This window comes from Trachypithecus francoisi, unplaced genomic scaffold (genome assembly GCF_009764315.1).
Source record: "Trachypithecus francoisi isolate TF-2019V2 unplaced genomic scaffold, Tfra_2.0 Lachesis_group5, whole genome shotgun sequence".
NCBI lineage: Eukaryota > Metazoa > Chordata > Mammalia > Primates > Cercopithecidae > Trachypithecus > Trachypithecus francoisi.
In genome coordinates, this window is record NW_022681470.1 from 140,055,185 (window position 1) to 140,079,626 (window position 24,442).

The window sequence follows — 24,442 nt, forward strand, 5'->3', positions numbered from 1 at the left end:
TCTGTGGATCATTCCAGAACCCTCGCTCCTCCCTGCCCCCTGCCAGAGGCATGAAGGCTGGGGAAGGAGAAGCAGATAAATCAAGTGACAGCTCCGTGAAGGAAGAAACTCCATCTTGCTAGAAAGATCTCTCTCGCCTGCCTTGAAAAAATGAGACTGATGCAAATGCAGCTGCTTCGCTTTGGTACAAAAGCCCTTAAATATTAAAGAAATGAATCCTTGATGTCTACAAAGAAAGGATCAAAAACGAATCTTTCTGAAAGGAGAAAAGCTTTTATTTTGCCGTGAACTCTTCTAGATCTAGCCTCTGGCTGGGATGCCTGCGGAACAGGGAGGACAGGAAGATAAAGCTCTCAGTGATGGCCATTCAGTATTTGTTCATTTAGGAAGTGTCTGAAGCAGCTACTGCATTGGGTTACAGGCTGCGGAAACAGCCAACAAAGTGAGGCCCTAGTTCCTGCCCTCAAGCCGGTAGGGGACAGGTGCAGTGGCTCATGCCTGTAATCCCTGTTCTTTGGGAGGCCGAGGCAGGAGGATCACTTGAGCTCAGCAGTTCAAGACCAGTCTGGGCAACACAGCAAGACCCTGTCTCTGAAAAGTAAAATAAAAGCCTGGATGCGGTGGCTCACGCCTGTAATCCCAGCACTTTGGGAGGCCAAGGTGGGTCATCACTTGAGGTCAGCAGTTCGAGATCAGCCCGGCCAACATGGTGAAACCCCGTCTCTACTAAAAATAGAAAAATTAGCCAGGCATGGTGGTGCACACCTGTAGTCCCAGCTACTTGGGAGGCTGAGGCAGGAGAATCCCTCGAACCCGGGAGATAGAGGTTGCAGTGAGCTGAGATGGCGCCACTGCACCCCAGGCTGGGCGACAGAGAGAGGTTCTGTCTCGAAAATAAATAAATAAAATAAAAGCCAGTGCTGGCTGGGCATGATGGCTCATGTCTGTAATGCCACCAATTTGGGAGGTTTAGGTGGGAGGGTCACTTAAGGTCAGGAGTTTGAGTCCAGCCTGCGCAATATATGAGACCCCATCTCTCTTTAAAAAAAAAAAAAAAAAAAAAAAGGCCAGTGGGGCATTCTCCAAAACTCCCTGGCCAGTAATCCTCAAAACTGTCAAGGTCAGAAAAAACAAGACAGAAAAACTGTCATAGACCAGAGGAGTCTAAGTACATGTGATGACTCAATGCAACGTGGGATACTGCATTAGATTCTGGACCAGAAAAAGGACTCAAGTGGGAAAACTGGGGAATTTGAATAAAGTCTGGAGTTTAGTTAATAGTAATGAATGCACCGATGTTGATTTCTTAGTTGTGACAAGTGTACCCTGGTTATGTAAGATGTAATAACAGGAAAGGCAGGATGAGGGGTATACAGGAGCTCTCTGTATTATCTTTGTAACTTTCCTGTAAACCTAAAATAAATCCAAAAGTGAAAGTTGATTAGGCAGGCATGGTGACTCACACCTGTAATTTCAGCGATTTGGGAGACAGAGATGGGAGGATCGCTTGAGGCCAGGAGATCGAGACTAGCTTGGGAAACATAGCGAGATCTTGTCTCTACAAAAAAAAAAAAAAAATTAGCCAGGCACGATAGTGTACATCGGTAGTCCCAGCTACTTGGGAGGCTGAGGTGGGAGGATTGCTTGAGTCTGGAAGGTTGAGGCTGCAGTGAGCCATGATCACATCAATGTCAGGGGACAGAGCAAGACCCTGTCTCAAAACAAAAATAAAAATAAAAAATAAAAAAAAGTATCAGGTTGTGGTGGCACACACCTGTGGTCCCAGCTACTCAGGAGGCTGAAGCAAGAGAATTGCTTGAGCCTAGGAGTCTGAAGATGCAGTGAGTTATGATCATGCCTCTGCACTCCAGCTTGGGCAACTGCTTGAGACCCTGTCTCTTAAGAAACCAAAAATGTCAGCCAGATGTGATGGCTCACGCCTGTAAACACAATACTCTTGGAGACTGAGGCAGGTGGAGCCCTTGAACTCAGGAGTTCAAGACCAGCCTGGGCAACATGTTGAAACCCCGTCTCTACAAAAAATACAAAAATTAGCCTGGCGTGGTGGTGTGCACCTGTAGTCCTAGCTACTCAGGGAGCTGAAATGAGAGGATGGCTTGAGTCTGGGAGGTGGAGGTTGCAGTGAGCAGGGATCGCACTGTGATTGCACTACTGCACTCCAACCTGCACGACAGAGTGAGACCCTGAAGGAAGTGACTCTTGTCCTCCCAGCATACTGGCTGAGAGTCTGATAGGCTGGCATCCAAATCCCAGCTCTGTGAGTTTGGACAACTTGACTTTTCTCTGTATCTCAGTTTTCCCATCTGTAGAATGGAGCTAGTGTTAGTACCTACCATGAGATAGGGCTCTAAGGATTGAATTTTGGTAATATTTTGTAAAGCAGCTTAGAAGAGTGAGCTCTGTAAGTGTTAAGTAAAATATGAAATTCAGAATGGGAATAGAGCTTGGGGATGGATAGATGGATGGACAGATGAATGAATAGATGGATGGATGGATAAATGGATGGTTGGATGAATGAATATGAGTGAATGGATGGTTGGATGGATGAATGAATGAATGCTAAATAGGTAAATGGATGAGCAGAAGAATGAATGGATGGATAGATGGATAGATGGTTGGTTGTATGAATGAATGGATAGATGGATGAATGAGTGGAAAGGTGAACGGATAGATGGATGAATGAATGTGTGGACTCACAATCACTTTCTATCCTGACCCCTCCCCGAGCCACAAGGCTCTTCCAGGCAGAACCCCAGTTTCTCAGGCTGAGGTAGGCCCCTGGTGGTTCCCAGGCTTCCAGCATGGCATGAATGAGCTGATACCTTTTTTTTTTTTTTTTTTTTTGAGGCAGGGTCTCACTCTGTCACCCAGGTTGCAGTGCAGTGTCGTGATCTCAGCTCACTGCAACCTCTGCTTCCCAGGCTCAGGCGATCCTCCCACCTCAACCTTCCGAGTAGCTGGGACCACAGGCTCATGCTACCATGCCTGGCTAAACTATTTTGTATTTTTGGTAGAGACAGGGTCTCACCATGTTGCCCAGGCTGGTCGCAAACTCCTAAGCTTAAGCCATCCACCTGCCTTGGTCTCCCAAGGCATGCTGGCATGAGCCACAGTGCCTGGCTGATATCTTCTTTAAGGACTGTCAAGCTTATCACTCAGGGGAGATTTGCCCAATACCTCAAGGTTTGACAAGAGCAGGCTGCTATTATCTCAAGCTTCCCAAAGGGACATGGCCCCCTGTCACAGCTCAGATGTAGCAGACAGGCACATTCTCCATCATTCATCACCGTCTTCCTGCCATCCCCACAGTCAGAGAGAAGCCACAGCCTCTGCTTAGCCTACTGGGCACCTGTCTGCAGCCTAATCTCAGGTTATCCTTCCCCAGGATGAACAACAGAAGCCAGCTCCGTGACAGAAAGGGGAAATTCACGGTAGACCTGTGAAAGTGTTTGCTCTCTGTCCCACTGGTCCATCAGCATCCTCATTCAACAAACATACCTCGTGCCAGGTTCTGAGGATCAGGGATGCATTGTTTGCAAAGCAAACAAAACTCCCCACCTCGCTGTCGTTTCCTGTCCCAGGGGAGAGGCAGGCCTGGAGCCAGCATTCCCAGCAGTGAGGCCCTCCTAATGGCAACTGTGATCAGGGCTTTGAGGAGAAGCACAGGAGAGATGCCACAAGCCAATGTAGACTGTGGAACCAGATGGCCTGTGTTCAAATTCCAGCTACACCACTTATAGGCAATGATACTTTGGCAAAAAGCCTTTTTTTTTTTTTTTGAGATGGAGTCTTGCTCTGTCGCCCAGGCTGGAGTGCAGTGGCGGGATCTTGGCTCACTGCAAACTCCGCCTCCAGGATTCAAGCGATTCTCCTGCCTTAGCCTCCTGAGTAGCTGGGATTATAGTAGAGCACCACCACACCTGGCTAATTTTTTTGCATTTTTAGTAGAGACAGTTTCACCATGTTGGTCAGGCTGGACTCGAACTCCTGACTTTGTGATCCACCTGCCTTGGCCTCCCAAAGTGCTGGGGTTCCAGGCGTGAGCCAGAGCACGTGGCTTTTTTTTTTTTTAGACGGGATCTTGCTGTGTTGCCCAGGCTGGAGTGCAGTGGCACCATCTCAGCTCACTGCAACCTCTGCCTCCCAGATTGGAGTGATTCTCTTGCCTTAGCCTCCCAAGTGGCGGGGATCACAGGCGCTCTCCACCATGCCCAGCTAATTTTTTGCATTTTTAGTAGAGATGCGGGCCAGGCTGGTCTCGAACTCCTGACCTAGAGTGAGCTGCCTGACATGGCTTCCCAAAGTGCTGGGATTACAGGCATGAGCCACCGCACCCAGCAAAGAGCCCTGACCTCTCTTCCCTAGTTTCTTCAGCTGTTAAAAGGAGATAACGACAGTACCTTCCTCCTAGCCTTGCTCTATGAGGAGTAAGGGCACAGTGGCTCACGCCTGTAATCCCAGCACTTTGGGAGGCCAAGGTGGGCGGATCACCTGAGTTCGGGAGTTCAGGACCAGCCTGACCAACATGGAGAAACCCCATCTCTACTAAAAATACAAAATTAGCTGGGTGTGGTGGTGCATGCCTGTAATCCCAGCTACTCGGGAGGCTGAGGCAGGAGAATCAGTTCAACCTGGGAGGCAGAGGTTGCGGTGAGCTGAGATTGTGCCATTGCACTCCAGCCTGGGCAACAAGAGCAAAACTTTGTCTCAAAAATAAATAAATAAATGAATAATTAGCCCGGTGTGATGATGTATGTCTGTGGTTTCAGATACTCGGGAGGCTGAGGCGGGAGGACAACTTAAGCCCAAGAGGTTAAGGCTGCAGTGAGCCGAGATCGCACCACTGCACTCTAACCTGGGTGACAGAGTTGAGACCTTGTCTTTGAAACAAAGAAAAGAAAAGAAAGAAACAGAAGCGTTAGGGAAAATGCAGAGGATGACGTGAGAGGAGGGTAACGTGTGGCAGGGACAGCCAAGACTGCTTTTGGAAGAGACCTAGATGCTTGCGCCCCGGGGATGGGGAAGAGTTAGCCTGGCCCTGAGAAGGGGAGAGTGCGGGGATTGGCAGAGGGCCCGGCCCATGCAAAGGCCTGGAGATGAGAATAAGCATCCTGTTACCTGGGAAGGGAAAGACAATCAGAGAGGATGGGCCAGAGAGAACACAGCAGTGTGCACCTACATCCTGGTTCATTGCCTGTAAGGATGCAGAAGGACCATGGCTCCCCTGCTGCCAGGTTATAGCAAGGAGATGTTCTGGAACAGGAAGCCAGCTGGGCAGCATGGGGACTAGGATGGAGCAAGTGTCCCCTCTCATCCCTCACTCTCCTCTCTCCCTTATTGGACTTTCTTTACCTCATGATCCCACAGCCTCAACCCCAACTCCGTGAGACTTTGCCAGATCCTTTTTATTGTGTCAAGACTCACACCATTTGACCTCAGGAAGTTACCAAATTGGCCTTTTGAGTGTTATGAAGATAATAATAATAGCAGGGCTGGGTGTGATGACTCAGGCCAGTAATCCCAGTACTTTGGGAGGCTGAGATGGGAAGATCCCTTGAGGCCAGGAATCCAAGGCTGCAGTGAGCCATGATCATGCTGCTGCACCAGCCTGGGCAACATAGTGAGACCCCACCTATGCAAAAAAAATTTTTTTTTAATTAACCAGGTGCAGTGATACACACCTGTAATCCTAGCACTTTGGGAGGCCGAGGCTGGAGGATTGCTTGAGGCCAGGAGTTCAAGAGCAGTCTGGGCAATACAGTAAGATCCCGTCTCTACAAAAATATTTTTAAAAATTAACCAGGTGCAGTGGTACATGTCTGTAATCCCAGCATTTTGGGAAGCTGAGGCTGGAGGAACTGTCTGAGGCCACGAGTTCAAAACCAGCTGGGGCAATATAGCAAGACTCCCATCTCTACAAAAAATAAAAAATTAGCTGGGCATAGTGGCACATGCCTGTAGTCCCAGCTGCTCAGGAAGCTGATGGCCAGAGAATCGCTTGAGGTCAGAAGTTCAAGGCTGAAGTGAGCCATGATTGTGCCACTGCACTCCAGCATGGATGATAGAGTGACACCCTGTCTCTTGAAAAATAAAAATAACAGTATCAGCAGACACTTGTGTAGCTCTTACTACATGCTGATGACTGTTCGAATTGTTCTTATATATATTATGAACTCATTTGATCCTCCTAGCAACCCTGAGAAGTAGGTAGTCATCATGTCCATTGTACGAATGAAAAAACTAAGAAAGACACAGAGAGGTTAAGCCACTTGCCGAGGTCACACAGCAAGCGAATGGCGAAACCAGAACTTAAACCCAGACGGCCTGAGTCCAGGACCCTGCTCTTACCAGTTGGCCCTACTCTACCATCCCAGGAGGAATAAGAAACATCTAGAGGAAGCTAGTCACTTCTATCGTAAGGATATTGCCCGGAGAGATGCTGGTGACATCACGTGGAATCCTTTTTGGGAGGACTGTGGGAGAAATCCCTGCCAGAAATAATTGAGCTTTCTCCTGAGCATCTGGTGTACTTTTGTTTCGGGACACTGAGAACCGCATAAATGACCAGCTTTCCCTTTTTGAGTTGGCTGCTAAGGAGCTTGGAGCCAAACTTATGGCCCGGCCATATGCTGATTGTTCAGGTTTTTAAGGGATGAGTTTTTCTTAGCCTCGTTTCTGGCTCTGTCTTATGTCCCTGCTTTTGTTTTTCTTCTTTTTCTCCCTTGCCAAAAAAAAAAAAAAAATTAAGGGAGTTAAAAAAAAATTTTTTTTTTCTTTTAAGACAGGGTCTCACTTTGTCACTCAGGCTGGAATGTAGTGGCACCTTCATAGCTCACTGCAGCCTTGAACTCCCGGACTCAAGTGATCCTCCTACTTCAGCTTCCCGAGTAGCTGGGACTGGAGGCCATGTGCCACCATGCTCAGCTAATTTTTAAATTTTTTGTAGAGATGGGGTTTTACTATGTTGCCCAGGCTGGTCTCAAACTCCTGGGCTCAAGTGATTCTCCTGCCTTGGCTTCCCAAAGTGTTGGGATTACAGGCATGAGCCACTGCACCTGGCCTAAAAATCTTTATAAGAATGATATAGGCCAGGCGCGGTGGCTCAAGCCTGTAATCCCATTATTTTGGGAGGCTGAGACGGGTGGATCACGAGGTCAGGAGATCGAGACCATCCTGGCTAACACGGTGAAACCCTGTCTCTACTAAAAAATAGAAAAACCAGCCGGGCGTGGTGGCTCAAGCCTGTAATCCCAGCACTTTGGGAGGCCGAGACGGGCGGATCACGAGGTCAGAAGATCGAGACCATCCTGGCTAACACGGTGAAACCCCGTCTCTACTAAAAAATACAAAACACTAGCTGGGCGAGGTGGCGGGCGCCTTTAGTCCCAGCTACATGGGAGGCTGAGGCAGGAGAATGGCGTAAACCTGGGAGCCAGAGCTTGCAGTGAGCTGAGATCCGGCCACTGCACTCCAGCCTGGGCGACAGAGCAAGACTCTATCTCAAAAAAAAAAAAGAACAATATATGTTCATTGTAGAAAATTTGGAAAATAAGATAAATTTAAAGATGGTGATTAAAATCTCCATTAATCCCTAATTTTTAATGACTGCATAGTATCTCATTCTGTAGATGCATCTTAAATTTGTAAATTGGTTGGACACAGTGCCTCACGCATGTAATCCCAATACTTTGGGAGGCTGAGGCGGGAGAATTGCTTGAGCCCAGGAATTTGAGACCAGGCTGGGCAACATAGCTAGACCCTGTCTCTACAAAAAATATTTTTAAAAATTAACCTGGACCAGGCGTGGTGCTCACACCTGTAATCCCAACACTTTGGGAGGGCAAGGCGGGCAGATCACCTGAGGTCAGGAGTTCAAGACCAGCCTGGCCAACATGGTGAAACCCCATCTCTACAAAAATACAAAAAGTAGCTAGGCATAGTAGCAGGTGCCTGTAATCCCAGCTACTCCAGAGACTGAAGCAGGAGAATCACTTGAACCCTGGAGGCGGAGGTTGCAGTGAGCCAAGATCATGCCATTGCACTCCAGCCTGGGCAACAGAGCAAGATTCCATCTCAAAAAAAAAAAAAAATAGCCTGGTGTAGTGACTCACACCTGTAGTCCTAGCTACTCAGGAGACAGAGGTGGGAGGATTGTTTGAGCCATGGGACATCGAGGCCATGGTGAGCTATGATCATGCTGCTATACTCCAGCCTGGGTGACAGAGCAAGACCCTGTCTCAAAAAAAAAAAAAAAAAAAAATTATTCTAGCATGTGTAATAGCTTTTGATCAAAATAATTTCTAGTTGTCCAATTTTAAACAATGCTTAATGAACCTCCCTTATAGCAATCAGATGTTTGTCCACAAAGTTTCCGTGGGCTGGATTCTTAGCTTTGGATTGGCCGAATAAAATGCAAATTGCAGAAACCTTAATGGCTTGGCTGTGGACTGGCAGTCTGTCCTCCAAAAATATCTAATCCCCGCTCTCATATTTAATTGGCGCTATCTTATGGTATTTTACATATCCTTGTAAACCACTTAGAGTCCTCTCTGGAACAAGGCAGGGCACAAATAAATATGTAAGCCCCAAGCTGCCTTGGCTTCCTGATTAAATTATCCAGCCTCAAACACAATAATAGCCTCATTTTATTAAGAGGTAGGCGCTTGCTGTCTTCCTGTTGGCTACTTCCTGATAACCAATACTCCTCCTGTCCCCAGGACCCTGTAGCAATGCCTCCGTCCCCAGGGAAGCACCAGGAATTGGTTTTTTTGTTGTTGTTGTTGTTGTTGCTTTTTGAGACGAAGTCTCGCTCTGTTGCCCAGGCTGGAGTGCAGTGGCTCGATCTCGGCTCACTGCAACCTCCGCCTCCTGGGTTCAAGCGATTCTCCTGACTCAGCCTCCTGAGTAGCTGGGATTACAGGCGCCCACCACCACGCCTAGCTAATTTTTTGTATTTTTAGTAGAGACGGGGTTTCACCATGTTGGCCAGATTGGTCTCGAACTCCTGACCTCAGGTGATCCGCCCACCTTCGCCTCCCAAAGTATTGGGATTACAGGCGTGAGCGACTGCTCCCGGCCACCAGGAATTTTTTTTTTCTTTTTTTTTTTTTTTGAGATGGAGTCTCACTCTGTTGCCCAGGCTGGAGTACAGTGGAGCAATCTCAGCTCACTGCAAGCTTCGCCTCCCGGGTTTACGCCATTCTCCTGCCTCAGTCTCCTGAGTAGCTGGGACTACAGGCGCCCACCACCACGCCTGGCTAATTTTTTTTGTATTTTTTTTAGTAGAGATGGGGTTTCACCGTGTTAGCCAGGATGGTCTTGATCTCCTGACCTTGTGATCCTCCAGCCTCAGCCTCCAAAAGTGCTGGGATTACAGGCGTGAGCTACTGCGCCTGGCCACCAGGAATTGTTTTTGAACCAAGATATAGGTGGTGGAGTAGTAAGAGACGATGATCCCTGGCCCGACAGCAAGAAAAACTTTTCCTGCCTGTGTCCTACTCAGTTAATCCTGGACCTGTTTTAGAGGCTGATGTTTAATTGGGGCAGCCTCAGCAACAGTGTTTGAAAGATTTCAGCCAGAAAAGACATTTGAGGAACAGCCACTTGTTCATACAGTGCATAGCTTCACTGTCTTAAAGCCCATTAGCAGGAATATTAAACCCTGAACCAAGGGCTCAGCAAAGAGAGAGTGGTTGGCAGGGCTATCGCGGTAGCTCATGCCTATAATCCCAGCACTTTGGGAGGCCAAGGTGGGTGGATCGCTTTAGCCCAGGAGTTCAAGATCAGCCTAGGATCAGCCTAGGAAATGTAGTGAGATCCCCATCTCTACCAAAAAAAAAATAGCCAGTCCTGGTGGTGCACACCTGTAGTCCCAGCTGCTGGGGAGGCTGAGGTGGGAGGATTGCTTGAGTCAGGGAAGTTGAGGCTGCAGTAAGCCTAGATCATGCCACTGCACTCCAGCCTGGGCAACAGAGCAAGACCCTGTCTCAAAAAAAAAAAAAAAAAAGCGTTGGCTTCTTTAGTACATCTGCCACATCTGAGGTGAGAGAGGCTGCTAGACCACAGATTTCTATGCTGGAGAACGCCTGTGTTCTTGCACCTGCTGTTATAAGCATTTCCCCTAGAGTATGACACTCTCTGTTCCTCCCTAGTCTTCTGACTGCCAAGAGCTCTTGACTTTGTTTCCAAGCTAGACCCAGTCTGGGAGAGCTAGCACATGGAACCTTCCAGAACATTCCAGTGGTTCCTAGGGACATGCATTGACTGCATACCTGAACTTAAACCCAGTGGGCAAAACAGAGGACCTCTGCGTGCTGAGATCTGGCAGCCAAAACCCAGGCATTTAATTACACTGCTGCAGAGAACACTCCGGTGAGATGCGTCCAACGCAGACAATTATTTTAGGAAAACCATGGAGGCCTTCTCTCTGCACCACTTAAATCTTGCTTCTCTTTTACAATTCAATATTTCCTCTGTCAGAGAAAATGGCTTGTTTGCTTCAAAGGACACACTAGGAAATGTAGGAAGATGTTAATTACGTTGAACCGGCGGCTTTGTCTCTGCACAAAAGATATTCCTTGGGGGGTTCTATCCAAATTGCTTGGGGACCAGAGCCAGGCGAGGAGGGGCAGGGATGCTTGGGCTCCTGTCTGATGTTTTTCTTTGTTTTTTTGTTTGTTTTTGTTTTAAAGAATTGGATTTATCAAGAAGGGAGGGCCGGACGAGGTGGCTCATGCCTGTAATCCCAGCACTTTGGGAGGCTGAGGCAGGTGGATCATTTGAGGTCAGGAGTTCGAGACCAGCCTAGCCAACATGGTGAAACCCTGTTTCTACTAAAAATACAAAAATTAGCCAGGTTTGGTGGCACATGCCTGTAATCCCAGCTACTTGGGAGGCTGAGGCAGGAGAATTGCTTGAATCTGGGAGGTGGAGGCTGCAGTGAGCCGAGATCCCACCATTGTACTCCAGCCTGGGTGACAGAGCGAGACTCCCTCTCAAAACAAAAAAGCAAAATAAAACAAAAAAGCAAAAATAACCAGAGAGGTAACAGTGGCTCATGCCTTGTAATCCCAGTGCTTTGGGAGGCTGGGCAGGAGAATCGCTTGAGCCCAGGAGTTTGAGACCATACTGGACAATATAGCAAGACTCTCATCTCTACAAAAAAATTTAAAAAGTAGTAGGTGTGATGGTGAGACTAAAGGCCTTTAGTCTCAGCTACTCAGGAGGCTGAAGAGGGAGGAATCACTTAAGCCCAGGAGGGTGAGGCTGCCATAAGCCATGATAGTGCCACTGCACACCAGCCTGGATGACCAAGTGAGACTCCATCTCCAAAAAAAAAAAAAAGAGAAGAAGAAGAAGGGAGGTGGGAGAGTAGTTCTGGATCCTCCCAGAACCAAAGGCACAGGCTTTCATGGGGGTATTCCTCTTGTACTGGGCCATCCTTGCTGTCTTAGGTCAGGCTTCTTCAGGGAGGATGTAAGTGCAAGTATCCACCTAAGAGACCCCAGGAAGAACCAGTAGGGCAGCAGTGAAGTGAGAGAGGAAGTGAAGGAAACCCATGCAGGGAGGGTTAATGAGTACCCTAGGCGCATCAGCTCACACCTGTAATCCCAGCACTTTGGGAGGCCAAGGCAGGTGGATCGCTTGAGCCCAGGAGTTCAAGACCAGCCTGGGCAGCAAAGCGAGACTCTGTCTCTACAAAAGGAAAAAAAAAAAAAAAAAGCTGGGTGTGTTGGTATCTGCCTGTAGGCCCAGCTACTCAGGAGGCAGAGGTAGGAGGGGTGGCTTAAACCCAAGAGTTTGAGGCTGCAGTAAGCTAGGATTGCACCATTGCATTCCAGTGGTGGGTGACAGCAAGACCCAGTCCTGGGCGACAGCAAGACCTCATCTTAAAAAAAAAAAAAATGTGCCAGGCGCAATGGCTCTTGCCTGCAATCTCAGCACTTTGGGAGGCCAAGGTGGGCAGATCGCTTGAGGCCAGGAGTTCGAGACCAGCCTGGCCAACATGGTGAAACCCTATCTCTACTAAAAATACAACAATTAGCCAGACATGGAGGCAGGTACCTGTCATCCCAGCTACTCGGGAGGCTGAGGCATGAAAATCTCTTGAACCCAGGAGGTGGAGGTTGCAGTGAGCTGAGATCGCACCACTGCCCTCCAGCCTGGGCAACACAGCGAGAGTCTGTCTCAAAAATAAAAAATATAAAATAAGTGAATAAATAAAAGAGAAGGAGCGGGTTGCTGCTGTGGACAACTGAGGTGCAAATCTAATGGGTTCCTCTGGGAGATTTCATGGAACATACATCTTCAAGTTCTTTCCCACTGGAGAGGCAAGAGGGGTGGTATTAATCACTAATGCCTGTGGGTCATCTTTGAGGATTGCTGGGTGTATTTTCTGCTGGCCCCATGCAAGAGCAGGGTGGAGTCTGACCACCAGAGAAAGCTCTTGGCTGTGGCCAATCCTGGGCACACCTGCAGTGAATGTTAGCTCCACGCAGCTCCTACCTGAGTACAAGGAAGGCGGAGAAAGTGAGTTACTGTGCTTCTCTGCCGGGACTCAGGATGTGCAACTTACAAAGGGGTTATCCCCATTTAGGAAGGGTGTACAAAGGCTCAAAGAATGACTAACTATAATAGTTTCAGCTGGCATTTATGAATGGTTTGTTTTCCTTATAGATTAGTGGGGGAGTCAAGCTCATCTGTACAATTTGTACAATTATATCATTCGCTCATATTCCAATAAGGCTTAAAAAAAAAGACTTGACTGAGTGGGAGGGAAAAGGTGGGCTAATAGTTGGAGTCCCTGGGATTGCTCATAATTCACAGCTTGGTTTCTCTGTGCTGCAGCTCACGGCACTGATTCTGCTGGGAGATCTAGTAACGGCTGTGCAAATGATCAATGATTGTGGTGCTTTGTTTCTTTGTAAAACACTGGGGGTTGTTTAAATCAGAATTTCTTCCATGCCTGTCAGAATGCATCCTGGAATAGGACCAGAATCTTCCATTTACCGCCTCTATGGCCACCACCCATCATCGCCTGCCCGGATCCGTGCAGTCACCCCTGCCCTGGCCTCCCTCCCTCGTCCCCTAGAGCAGGCAGAGGTCGCTGTGAACACCCGAGTAAGGTCACGTCCCGCCTCTGCACAGAACCCTCCATGGCTCCCACCTTCCTCAGAGCAGAACCCGAAGCCCTCACTGCTTCCCACAAGGCCTTGCCCCATCACCTCCCTTCCCTCATCTGTCTCCACTTACCCCTTACTCAATCTGCTCCAGCCTCCTCCTTGTTTCACAAACACCGCAGGCATGGTCCTGCCTCAGAGCCTTTCCACTTGCTGTTCTCTCTGCCTGGGACCCCTTCCCCAGACATCCAAATGGCTCCTCCCTCACTTCCTTCAGGTCTTAAGCAAAGACTTCAGGTTTTGAACAAATGAAACCTACGTGTGCAAGCCCAAGCCAGTTACTCCACAACCCTCACGTTCCCCCACATCCTTTTTTTTTTTGAGATAGAGTTTTGCTCTTTTGCCCAGGCTGGAGTAAAGTAGTGTGATCTCGGCTCATTGCAACCTCGGCTTGCCGCCCCCCCCCCCCCCCCGGGTTCAAGCAATTCTCCTGCCTCAGCCTCCCAAGTAGCTGGGATTATAGGCGCCCACCACCATGCCCGGCTAATTTTTGTATTTTTAGTAGAGACAGGGTTTTACCACGTTGGCTAAGCTGGTCTCGAACTCCTGACCTCAGGTGATCCACCCACCTCAGCTTTCCAAAGTGCTAGGATTATAGGTGTGAGCCACTGCGCCCGGCCTCTTTATTTAAAAGATGGGGTCTCATTCTGTCACCGAGGCTGGAGTGCAGTGGCACAGCCATAGCTCATTGCAGCCTCGACTTCCTGCACCCAAGCAATCCTCCCGCCTCAGCCATGTGAGTAGCTGGGACCACAGGTGTGTGCCATCATGCCTGGTTAATTTTTGTATTTTTTGTAGAAACAGGGTTTTGCCATGTTGCCCAGGCTGAAGTGCAGTGGCACAACCATAGCTCACTGCAGCCTCAATCTCCTGGGCTCAAGCAGTCCTTCTGCTTCAGCCTTCTGAGTAGCTGGGACCACAGGTGCATGCCACTACATCCAGCTAATGTTTTTTTTTTTTTTTTTAATTTTTTTTTAATTTTTAGTATAGATGAGGTCTTGTTATGTTGCTCAGGGTGGTCTTAAACTTCTGGCCTTCAGTGATCCGCCCACTTCAGCCTCCCAAAATTCTGGGATTACAGGCTTGAGCCAACATTCCCGGGCCCCTCCAGATACTGATCAGGATTTGTAATGACAGAAATGCCCCCTGCCTTCTCCTTTTCTTCTGTCTCACTCGTCCCTCAAGTTCATCTCAAGAGCCCATTCTCTTGGACACCTCCTCAGAGACCCTCAGCCTGAGGGAAGACCCCCTGTTACTCCCTGTACTATCTCTTCAAAGCCCTCACTGCAGCATGTGGTTCCAGAAGTATCAATGGCATTAAGTGATAGATGTCCGTCTCTCCCAGTAGCTCCATGGACAACCACCAGATGTTTTCTTCATTCTTTCTCTTCCTTGATCCTATCCCAGACCCTATGCCTGGGACAGAAGAGACTCTCATGGATATCTTCTTTTTTTTTTTGAGATGGAGTCTAGCTCTGTCACCGAGGCTGGAGTGCAGTGGTTTATCTCGGCTCACTGCAACCTTCACCTCCCAAGTTCAAGCGATTCTCCTGCCTCAGCCTCCCATGTAGCTGGGATTACAGGCGCCCGCCACCACGCCTGGCTAATTTTTGTATTTTTAGTAGAGACAGGGTTTCACCATGTTGGCCAGGCTGGTCTCGAACTCCTGACCTCAGGTGATCCACCTGCCTCATGGGTATCTTCTAGTCAGTTTGGAAGTTTATGACTGTCTTGTGCCTAGAGTTCCCTGGTACTTATTAGCATTTCTAAGGCTCTGATAAGTCCCGCAGTAACAAAACTTGTTTCTCCCAGTAAGACACACATTTATTTGACCACAGAGCATCCTTTTCCCAGCACACCTGGTAAGATTACCAGTGTTGCGAGGAGCATGGCTTGGGAAACAAAGCCATAATTGATCGCTGGATTATCTGAGCATTTTGTCTGCCATTACCTTGCCTGAGCGGCTCCAGGTAGGGTGGGGCACAGCAGGGTTGCACTTAACATTTAGTGGCCCTGATGGCTGGGCACAGTGGCTCACATCTGTAATGCCAGCACTGAGGCGGGCGGATCACCTGAGGTCAGATACTTTTTTTTTTCCTTTTGAGACAGGGTCTCACTCTGTTACCCAGGCTGGACTGGAGGCCAGGTGTTGGAGATAAGCCTGGCCAACATGATGAAACCCCATCTCTGCTAAAAATACAAAAATTAGCTGAGCATGGAGGCGTGCACCTGTAATCCCAGCTCCGCAGGAGGCTGAGGCAGGAGAATCCCTTGAACCTGGGAGGCGGAGGTTGCAGTGAGCCCAGATCGCGCCACTGCACTCCAGCCTGGGCGACAGGGCAAGACTGTGTCTCAAAAACAAACAACAACAACAACAAGAAAAAAACACCAAAAACTGAAAAACAAACAAAGAAAAAAACCACGAAGTGGTCCTGAGATAGCTCCAGAGCCGATATGTCACTGTGGCCTGGGGAAGCAGAGAGGAGGCCCAGGTTTGGGGGTTGAGTGGATCTCTGTTTTTTTTTTTTTTTTTTTTTTTTTTTTTTTTGAGATGGAGTCCCACTTTGTCGCCCAGGCTGGAGTGCAGTGGCACGATCTCCGCTCACTGAAAGCTCTGCATCCCGGGTTCACGCCATTCTTCTGCCTCAGCCTCCGGAGTAGCTGGGCCTACAGGTGCCCATCACCACGCCCAGCTAATTTTTTTGTATTTTTAGTAGAGATGGGGTTTCACTGTGTTAGCCAGGATGGTCTCGATCTCCTGACCTCGTGATCTGCCCGCCTCGGCCTCCCAAAGTGCTGGGATTACAGGCATGAGCCACTGTGCCGGGCGGATCTCTGTTCTAATGGCAGTTATGGAGACAGTGTTGTGTGTGTGCGCGAATCTGTGTGAGAGAATGAATTCTGGTCTTGGAGAACAGTTGAGTCCTCCAATTCCTTGCCGTGTTCCTTAACCCCTCTGCACCTCAGTCTTGCCATCTGTGAAATGAGGCTCCTTAAGGAGGGCCTGAGATCACATACAACAGGCACTGGCATATGCCTGGAGCCCAGCAAAGGCCATCTGTGGTTTCCTCGGGCCCCCTTCCTGTCCCAGCGAGGGCGAGGTGAGACCCTCACTGGGATCCTAGTCTCTGACGCCCATGTCTTTGCAGACTCTCTTCCAGAGCCCAGAAGAGGGCTGGCAGCTGTACACTTCAGCCCAGGCCCCTGACGGGAAATGCATCTGCACGGCTGTGATCCCAGCGCAAAGTACCTGCCCTCGAGATGGCAGGAGTCGGGAGCTGCGGCAACTGATGGAGAAGGTGAGAACCTTCCAGGTGCCCTGGGGGCGGCTGGGAAAATCTCCCAGTTCTCACCCCGCCCTCCAGCCCCATCCAGGTCAGCCAGTGGCCATATCCAGCTATGCAAATTATTCAGAGCTGACTGATAATCCAGCTCCTCTCCAGGCAGGTCCTTTTTTTTTTTTTCCCCTTTTGACCCAGGGTCTCACTCTGTTACCCATGCTGGAATGCAGTGACATGATCAGCTAACTGCAGCCTCAAACTCCTGGGTTCAAGCAATCCCCACTCCTCAGCCTCCGAGTAGCTGGGATTACAGGCAGGCACCACCATGCCCTGCTAATTTTTATATTTTTTGTAGAGATGGGGTCTCCCTATGTTGCACAGGCTGGTCTCAATCTCCTGGGCTCAAGTGATCCTCTGGCCTCGGCCTCCCAAAGTGTTCGGATTACAGGTGTGAGTCACCATACCCAGATGGTCCAATATCTGTTCAATGCTTTTTTTTCTTTCTTTCTTTTTTTTTTTTTTGAGACAGAGTCTCACTCTGTCACCCAGGCTGGAGTGCAGGTACAGTGGCATCATCTCGGCTCACCACAACCTCCACCTCCCGGGTCCAAGCGATTCTCTTGCCTCAGCCTCCCGAGTAGCTGTGATTACGGGTGTGTGCCACCACACCCAGCTAATTTTTGTATTTTTAGCAGAGATGGGGTTTCACCATACTGGTCATGCTGGTCTCGAACTCCTGACTTCAGGTGATTTGCCTGTCTTGGCCTCCCAAAGTGCTGGGATTATAGGCGTGAGCCACTGCGCCCGGCCTGTTCAATGCTATTTTGGGAGAGAAGCCAAGCACTTATTGGGGTTGGGGTAGGGGAAGGAAGGAAGACTGAAGGGGCAGCATCTCAGTGTCCTATGTGTGAGCTCTGGTCCACCAGGCTCATCCCACTCAGCTTTGCAGTTCACCAGACTCACCTGCTAAGAAGGCGTTCTGTGCCCATTGGGGAGGGTCTCACCCTCCACCCCAAGAGGCTCCTATAAAAGTTTCCTTCTACCTCTGATCATGGTCAATAGAAAATAGTGCCCTGGGCCGGGCATGGTAGCTCACGCCTGTAATCCCAGCACTTTGGGAGGCCGAGGCACGTGGACCACTTGAGGTCAGGAGTTTGAGATCAGCCTCTACTAAAAATACAAAAATTAGCCAGGCATGGTGGCGTGTGCCTGTAGTCCCAGCTACTCGGGAGGCTGAGGCAGGATAATTGCTTGAACCTGGGAGATGGAGGTTGCAGTGAGCTGAGATGGCACTACTGCACTCCAGCCTGGGTGACAGAGCGAGTCTCCATCTCAAATAAATAAATAAATAAATAAATAAATAAATAAAACAAACTTATAAATTGCTGATTTCTGGAATTTCCCACTTAATATTTTCAGACTGCGGTTGGCCTCAGGTAGCTGAAACGTGAAACTGGAGAAGGGAAGAGTACTGTAAAAATGTTTTGTGGCGTTCAGGGTGGGTATTAGGCTGCTGGGTTTCTGAGAGTTTCCAAGTGTCATGTGAATAATTGTACAGGAAAGTCTGTATTTCAACAAGCATCCACTGGTGACTCTGAGTTTACCTTAGCCAGGCGGAGTCCACTTTAGTCAGGTGAAGCTGGTAGGAATCTACCTTAGCCAGGTGAGGGTCTACCTTAGCCAGGTGTTCATCTTAGCCAAGTGAGAGTCTACCTTAATATGGTGGGAGTCTACCTTAACCAGGTGTTCACCTTAGCCAGGTGGAGTCTACCTTAGCCAGGTGAGAGTCTACTTAAGCCAGAGATGGAGTTCACCTTAACAAGGTGAACCTTAGCCGGATGTTCACCTTAGTCAGGTGGGAGTCTACCTTAGCCAGGGGGAGTTCAACCTACCCAGGTGGAGTTCACCATAGCCAGGTGGAGGTGGGAGCTGGGGGCTCTCAGGTTGGGTCAGGAGAGGCCAGGGCAAGGGAAGTTTATTTTACTCATTCAGCCAAAAAGTACTTATTGAGCCTCTACTCCAGGCCAGTGCTGGGCACTGGAGGTTAAGCTGTGGACAAGCGAGACGCAGCCTCTGTCTCTGAGGGTCCCACCTGAAGGAGGCAGATGGATAAGAATGTTCTACATAGTCACAGCTGGGAAAGAAATGATCAGGCAAGAGGAGAGTGAGTGAGCGACTACCTGGGACAGAGTGGTCAGGGAAGGATGCTTTGAGTGGGGGATGCTGCAGCTGAACCCTGAAGGATGAGAAGGAGCCAGCCATGGGAATGTGGGGGGAACAGCACTCCAGGTTGAGAGACCAACAAGTGCAAAGACCCTGCGGAGGGAAGGAGCTTAGAGTCTGTGAGAACAAAGAGAGAGGAAGTGGGTGGGGTGGGGGGCGGGGCAGGACCAGCCAGCGCAGGATCTGTGGAGGAGGAAGGTGATTTAATCTCTGTTTTGAAAGTTCCTTCTGTCTGCTGTGTAGCGAATTGACTACAGGGGATGAAGGTGGAACTGGGAGACTAGGGAGGAGGTGAGAGGTGGTGGTGGGTGGACCAGATGGGAGCCAGTGGGTAGGAGGGAGGATGGATGGATTGGGCACACGATTGGGAGGCTGCTGGTAAGCTCAGGGGAGAAGAAGGTGGCCTTGTCGGTCTGGTGTTTGCGCAGCCTCTGGCCCTGCCAGCTCTTGTCTGTGGCATCTCTGAGTTGGGATTTGGGGAAGGAGGTCTGGTCCCTTCAGTTGTCCCCATTCCTAGGTCCAGAACGTCTCCCAGTCCATGGAGGTCCTTGAGCTGCGGACGTATCGCGACCTCCAGTATGTACGCGGCATGGAGACCCTCATGCGGAGCCTGGATGCTCGGCTCCGGGCGGCTGATGGGTCCCTCTCAGCCAAGAGCTTCCAGGTGGGTCCTCCTGGGTCCAGACCAGAGGTCAAACGAATGATTGGGATTTGGTATCCATTAGTTCCTACAGTGGAGTCATGTCTGGGAAGAATCTAGGGTCCAGTCTGAGCCAAATGCCAAGGGCCAGGTGCGCATCAAAGACAAAGAGTGAAGTTATGAGTCAGAGGTTGAGGTCATGTCTGGGTCAAAGGCCAGAGGTCAGGCTTGGCCATGGTTCCATCTTGATGCATAGGAGCTGAAGGACAGGATGACGGAACTGTTGCCCCTGAGCTCAGTCCTGGAGCAGTACAAGGCAGACACACGGACCATTGTACGCCTGCGGGAGGAGATGAGGAATCTCTCCGGCAGTCTGGCGGCCATCCAGGAGGAGATGGGTGCCTACGGGTACGAGGACCTGCAGCAGCGGGTGATGGCCCTGGAGGCCCGGCTCCACGCCTGCGCCCAGAAGCTGGGTATGCCTTGGCCCTTGACCCTGACCCCTGATCTCTGACTACCACACCCAACTCCAACATCACCTGTTTGTGCCTAGAAGCTGGGCAGTTTTGACCTCTAATTTCTAAACCTCAACCTTTGACCTTCCTACCTAAGGCTACACTTGAGTCTAGAAGCTGGAAATGGCCCTGATCCTTGGCCTCTAACCCCTCACTCACAACTGAACAACATATTGGGACCAGATTTTGAGTCTTCCCTCATCCCTGGTCCCAACTTTCCCAACTTGATCATAGCACTTCATCTTTGCCCTGCCTCTCTTGGGCTGTTCCCTTCCCCATCCTCATTCCCCCTGTTCCTGCCTCCCAGGCTGTGGGAAGCTGACCGGGGTCAGTAACCCCATCACCGTTCGGGCCATGGGGTCCCGCTTCGGCTCCTGGATGACTGACACGATGGCCCCCAGTGCGGATAGCCGGGTGAGTGACTGCGCCCACCCCTGGGGTCAGGGCCTGGGAGGAACAGAGCCTCTGACTGCCCATACGTGCCCCGGGAGTTCACACTGGTGACTGTCTTGTAGCCCAAAGTGTCCTGGATCCCCCAGGGTCATTGGACCTCCCTGTCCAGTAACCCCCAAGTGACCAAGGGCTTTGCAGCCCTGTGAATCCCAGTCTGTTGACCTCCAGTGTCTGTATAGTGGCTAGTGGTTACTGAGTTCTACCGACCAGTTCTCAGGGACTACTGACATCCAAGTAACTACCCAATGACCAATGCCTTCCCAAGGACAAGAGACCTCCTCCACCAAGCACTGCTCAGTGACCTTTGGACTTCTCGTAGCTTCCACAGTCATGACTGCCTATCACTTGGACACACAAGAACCATCCATGAGGCCAGGCATGGTGGCTCATGCCTGTAATCCCAGCACTTTGGGAGGCCGAGGTGGGTGGATCACCTGAGGTTGGGAGTTCGAGACCAGCCTGACCAACATGGAGAAACCCCGTCTCTACTAGAAATACAAAATTAGCCGTGCATAGTGGTGCATGCCTGTAATCCCAGCTACTCGGGAGGCTGAGGAAGGAGAATCGCTTGAACCCGGGAGGTGGAGGTTGCAGTGAGCCAAGATCGCATCATTGCACTCCAGCCTGGGCAACAAGAATGAAACTCTGTCTCAAAACAAAACAAAACAAAAACAACAAATGCTAGTTAACATGATGACAGCGATAATGTCGATGACACACCTAGTCACCTCGTGGTGACAGGGGTTGGTTAACCATGGCAATGAATTCAAGTGATGTCTTATCATTCAGTGGCTGTCCAGTGACCACTAATCACCCACTATCCAATGACCAGGGAATTCCTGGACCCAGTGAGTCCCCAGGGGCTGCAGTTCCCAGGGTCCTTTGGGATGAAGCATTGTCCACTTCAGGTCTGTTTTAAGATCAATAGCAGCTGGGTGCGGTGGCGCACGCCTGTAATCCTAGCACTTTAGGAGGCCAAGGCAGGCAGATCACTTGAGCTCAGCAGTTTGAGACTAGTCTAGGCAACATTGCGAGACCTTGTCTCTACTAAAGATACAATAAATTAGCTGGGCGTGGTGACTTGTGCTTGTAGTCCCAGCTATTCGGGGGGCTGAGGTGGGAGGATCGCTTGAGCCTGGGAGGTCAAGGCTGCAGTGAGCTGTGATTGTGCCACTGCACTCCAGCCTGGGAAAAACAATGAGACCTTGTTTCAAGAGAAAAAACAAGGCCAGGCATGGTGGTTCATGCCTGTAATCCCAGCACTTTGGGAGGCTGAGACAGTGGATCACAAGGCCAGGAGTTCGAGACCAGCCTGACCAACATGGTGAAACCCCATCTCTACTAAAAATGCAAAAATTAGCCAGGCGTGGTGGTATGCACCTGTAATCCCAGCTACTTGGGAGGCTGAGGCAGGAGAATCGCTTGAACCCGGGAGGTTGCAGTGAGCTGAGATCACGCCACTGCACTCCAGCCTGGGCGACAGAGAGAGGCTCCATCTCAAAAAAAAAAAAAAAAAAAGACCAATAGCACTCACTGGGATCGTGGTCCCACTGGGGCCATGCAGTTCCCCAAGAAACTGCAGCCCCTGGGGACTCACTGGGCCCAGGAATTCCCTGGTCATTGGAATATTGGGTGGTTAGTGGTCACTGGCCAGCCACTGAGTGATAAGGCATCACTTGAATTCACTGCCCATGGTTAATGCTGTCACCACGAGATGATCATGGTCACACTAGGGCCATAATTGGTAATGAATGGTCAACAGAATTCCCATGACTAATGACCACTTAGTGACCGTTGATCTCTAATGGCTGTAGCTAGTGCTGGGACCCTTGGGTCATTGGTGGTGGTCCCCCCCCCAGTGACCAGCGGCTGTTCCCCTAGGTCTGGTACATGGATGGCTATTACAAGGGCCGCCGGGTCCTGGAGTTCCGTACCCTGGGAGACTTCATCAAAGGCCAGAACTTTATCCAGCACCTGCTGCCCCAGCCGTGGGCAGGCACGGGCCACGTGGTGTACAACGGCTCCCTGTTCTATAACAAGTACCAGAGCAACGTGGTGGTCAAATACCACTTCCGCTCGCGCTCCGTGCTGGTGCAGAGGAGCCTCCCGGGCGCTGGTTACAACAACACCTTCCCCTACTCCTGGGGCGGTTTCTCCGACATGGACTTCATGGTGGACGAGAGCGGGCTCTGGGCTGTGTACACCACCAACCAGAACGCGGGCAACATTGTGGTCAGCCGGCTGGACCCGCACACCCTCGAGGTCATGCGGTCCTGGGACACTGGCTACCCCAAGCGCAGCGCCGGCGAGGCCTTCATGATCTGCGGCGTGCTCTACGTGACCAACTCCCACCTGGCTGGGGCCAAGGTCTACTTTGCCTATTTCACCAACACGTCCAGTTACGAGTACACGGACGTGCCCTTCCACAACCAGTATTCCCACATCTCGATGCTGGATTACAACCCCCGGGAGCGCGCCCTCTATACCTGGAACAACGGCCACCAGGTGCTCTACAATGTCACCCTGTTTCACGTCATCAGCACCTCTGGGGACCCCTGAGCCAATGCTGTGGCTCGGGCTGCTGCCTGGGGGGCCTCCGGCGGCTGGGGGCCCTTTTCATTCTGCCTGTGTCCCTCAAGGGTGATCTGTCTCTGTCATGCCCTTTCTCCCCGCCTTTTTGCTGGGCTTTTGTTTTCTGCCTGTGTATTTGTCTATTTTCTCAGTTTCCCCTCTTCTCCTTTATTGATCCCTGCTTTTAATACACTTCTTTCTTTCTGCCTTTTTATGGATGTCTTTTTCTTTTTATGCCTCTGGTTCTCCAGTTCTTTCTCTGTCTCTGCCTCTCTCTCTCTCTCTAACTCTCTCTGTCCTTCCGCCCCTCCCTCCTTGCTTCCCATCCATTCCTCATCCCTCACTCCCACGCCCACCCCCAGGAGTTGAGTGCATGGATCTGTTTCTTTTTTTATTTACACTTTTTCTTTCCGGTTTGCCGGAATAAACAGGACCTTTGACATCTGATGCTTTGATGACTCTGTGTGTCCAATAGGGGCAGAGGTGGAGGTGGCCCCAAAGTCCAAGCCTGGAGACCCCTCTCCAGTGAGAATCCCCTTATTCCATAACTTGAGCTTAAGCAAACTGGGGGGAAGGGGTTCCCCAGGGCCAGCCCTTTGGGGAGATGGGTGAGGAGACCCAATCCCAAGTTGTTTTGATCGAAAGCAATTCATTTAAAAGCAGTTTGATCAAAACAAACGAGAATTCTAGCACAACAATGAAAACTGGCCTCAAATGAGTATTCTCCTGTCACTGGATTGCCACTCTCCAATCACTCTTGATGCATTACTAAGTGGTCTGGAAAAAAAAATTTTTTTTTTGAGACAGTCTTGCTCTGTCACCCAGGCTGGTGTGCAGTGGCATGATCTCAGCTCACTGCAACCTCCGCCTCCTGGGTTCAAGCGATTCGCGTGCCTCAGCCTCCCAAGTAGCTGGGATTACAGGCACGCACCACCACGCCAGGCTAATTTTTGTATTTGTAGTGGAGATGGGGGTTTCAACATGTTGTCCAGGGTAATCTTGAACTCCTGGGCTCAAGTGATCCGCCCCCCTCAGCCTCCCAAAGTGCTGGGATTACAGGCGTGAGCCACTGAGCCCGGCCAGTCTGGCAATTTTTTTAATGGGTTTTTAACAATCTAGCTGGCTTCTAACAAGCTGGGTATGAAAGAGTAGGGCCCAGCTGAATTTTTCCTTTTTCTTTTTTCTCTTGTTGCTTTGTAATTTCAAAAATCGTTTTTAAACGAGTCACATTTGTGCCGAGTTAGCTAATCACAAAAAAAGCTAGAAACAGCCTAAAGGGGCACTCAGGTGCCTTCAGCTGCACACACTCACACCCCACACATGGAGCCTGTTTGCCTGGAAGAGGGACTGGGCAGGGACAGCCCTTGATGGGGAACCAGAACTCTTGGAGGGGAAGGAGAGGAAAAGACAAGGCGTTTTGGAGGCAGGAAAGAAGAGTATGAGGGAGACAGGAAGGGACTTGACAGCAGCTCATGCCTGTAATCCCAGCACTTTGGGAAACTGAGGTGGAAGGATTGCTTGAGCCCAGGAGTTCAAGACCAGCCTGGGCAACCTAACAAG

At 50.1% G+C, this 24,442-nt stretch overlaps 1 protein-coding gene across 4 annotated transcripts in view; it reads left to right on the plus strand.

Moving 5' to 3' along the window:
• OLFM2 (olfactomedin 2) overlaps window positions 1-23,329 on the plus strand; it is an 88,507-nt gene extending 65,178 nt beyond the window's left edge. For 2 of the 4 annotated variants that reach the window (XM_033199057.1, XM_033199056.1), the window contains exons 2-6: window positions 16,349-16,498; window positions 19,221-19,367; window positions 19,600-19,819; window positions 20,166-20,272; window positions 22,193-23,329. In XM_033199057.1, coding sequence (XP_033054948.1) covers window positions 16,349-16,498; window positions 19,221-19,367; window positions 19,600-19,819; window positions 20,166-20,272; window positions 22,193-22,870 — 1,302 coding nt within the window. In that variant the 3' untranslated portion in view covers window positions 22,871-23,329. Of the gene's footprint in view, window positions 1-10,336; window positions 10,393-16,348; window positions 16,499-18,880; window positions 18,995-19,220; window positions 19,368-19,599; window positions 19,820-20,165; window positions 20,273-22,192 lie in introns of those variants that run through there. The other 2 variants (XM_033199058.1, XM_033199059.1) reach the window with 2 other exon arrangements.
• The last annotated feature ends 1,113 nt before the right edge of the window (window positions 23,330-24,442 follow it).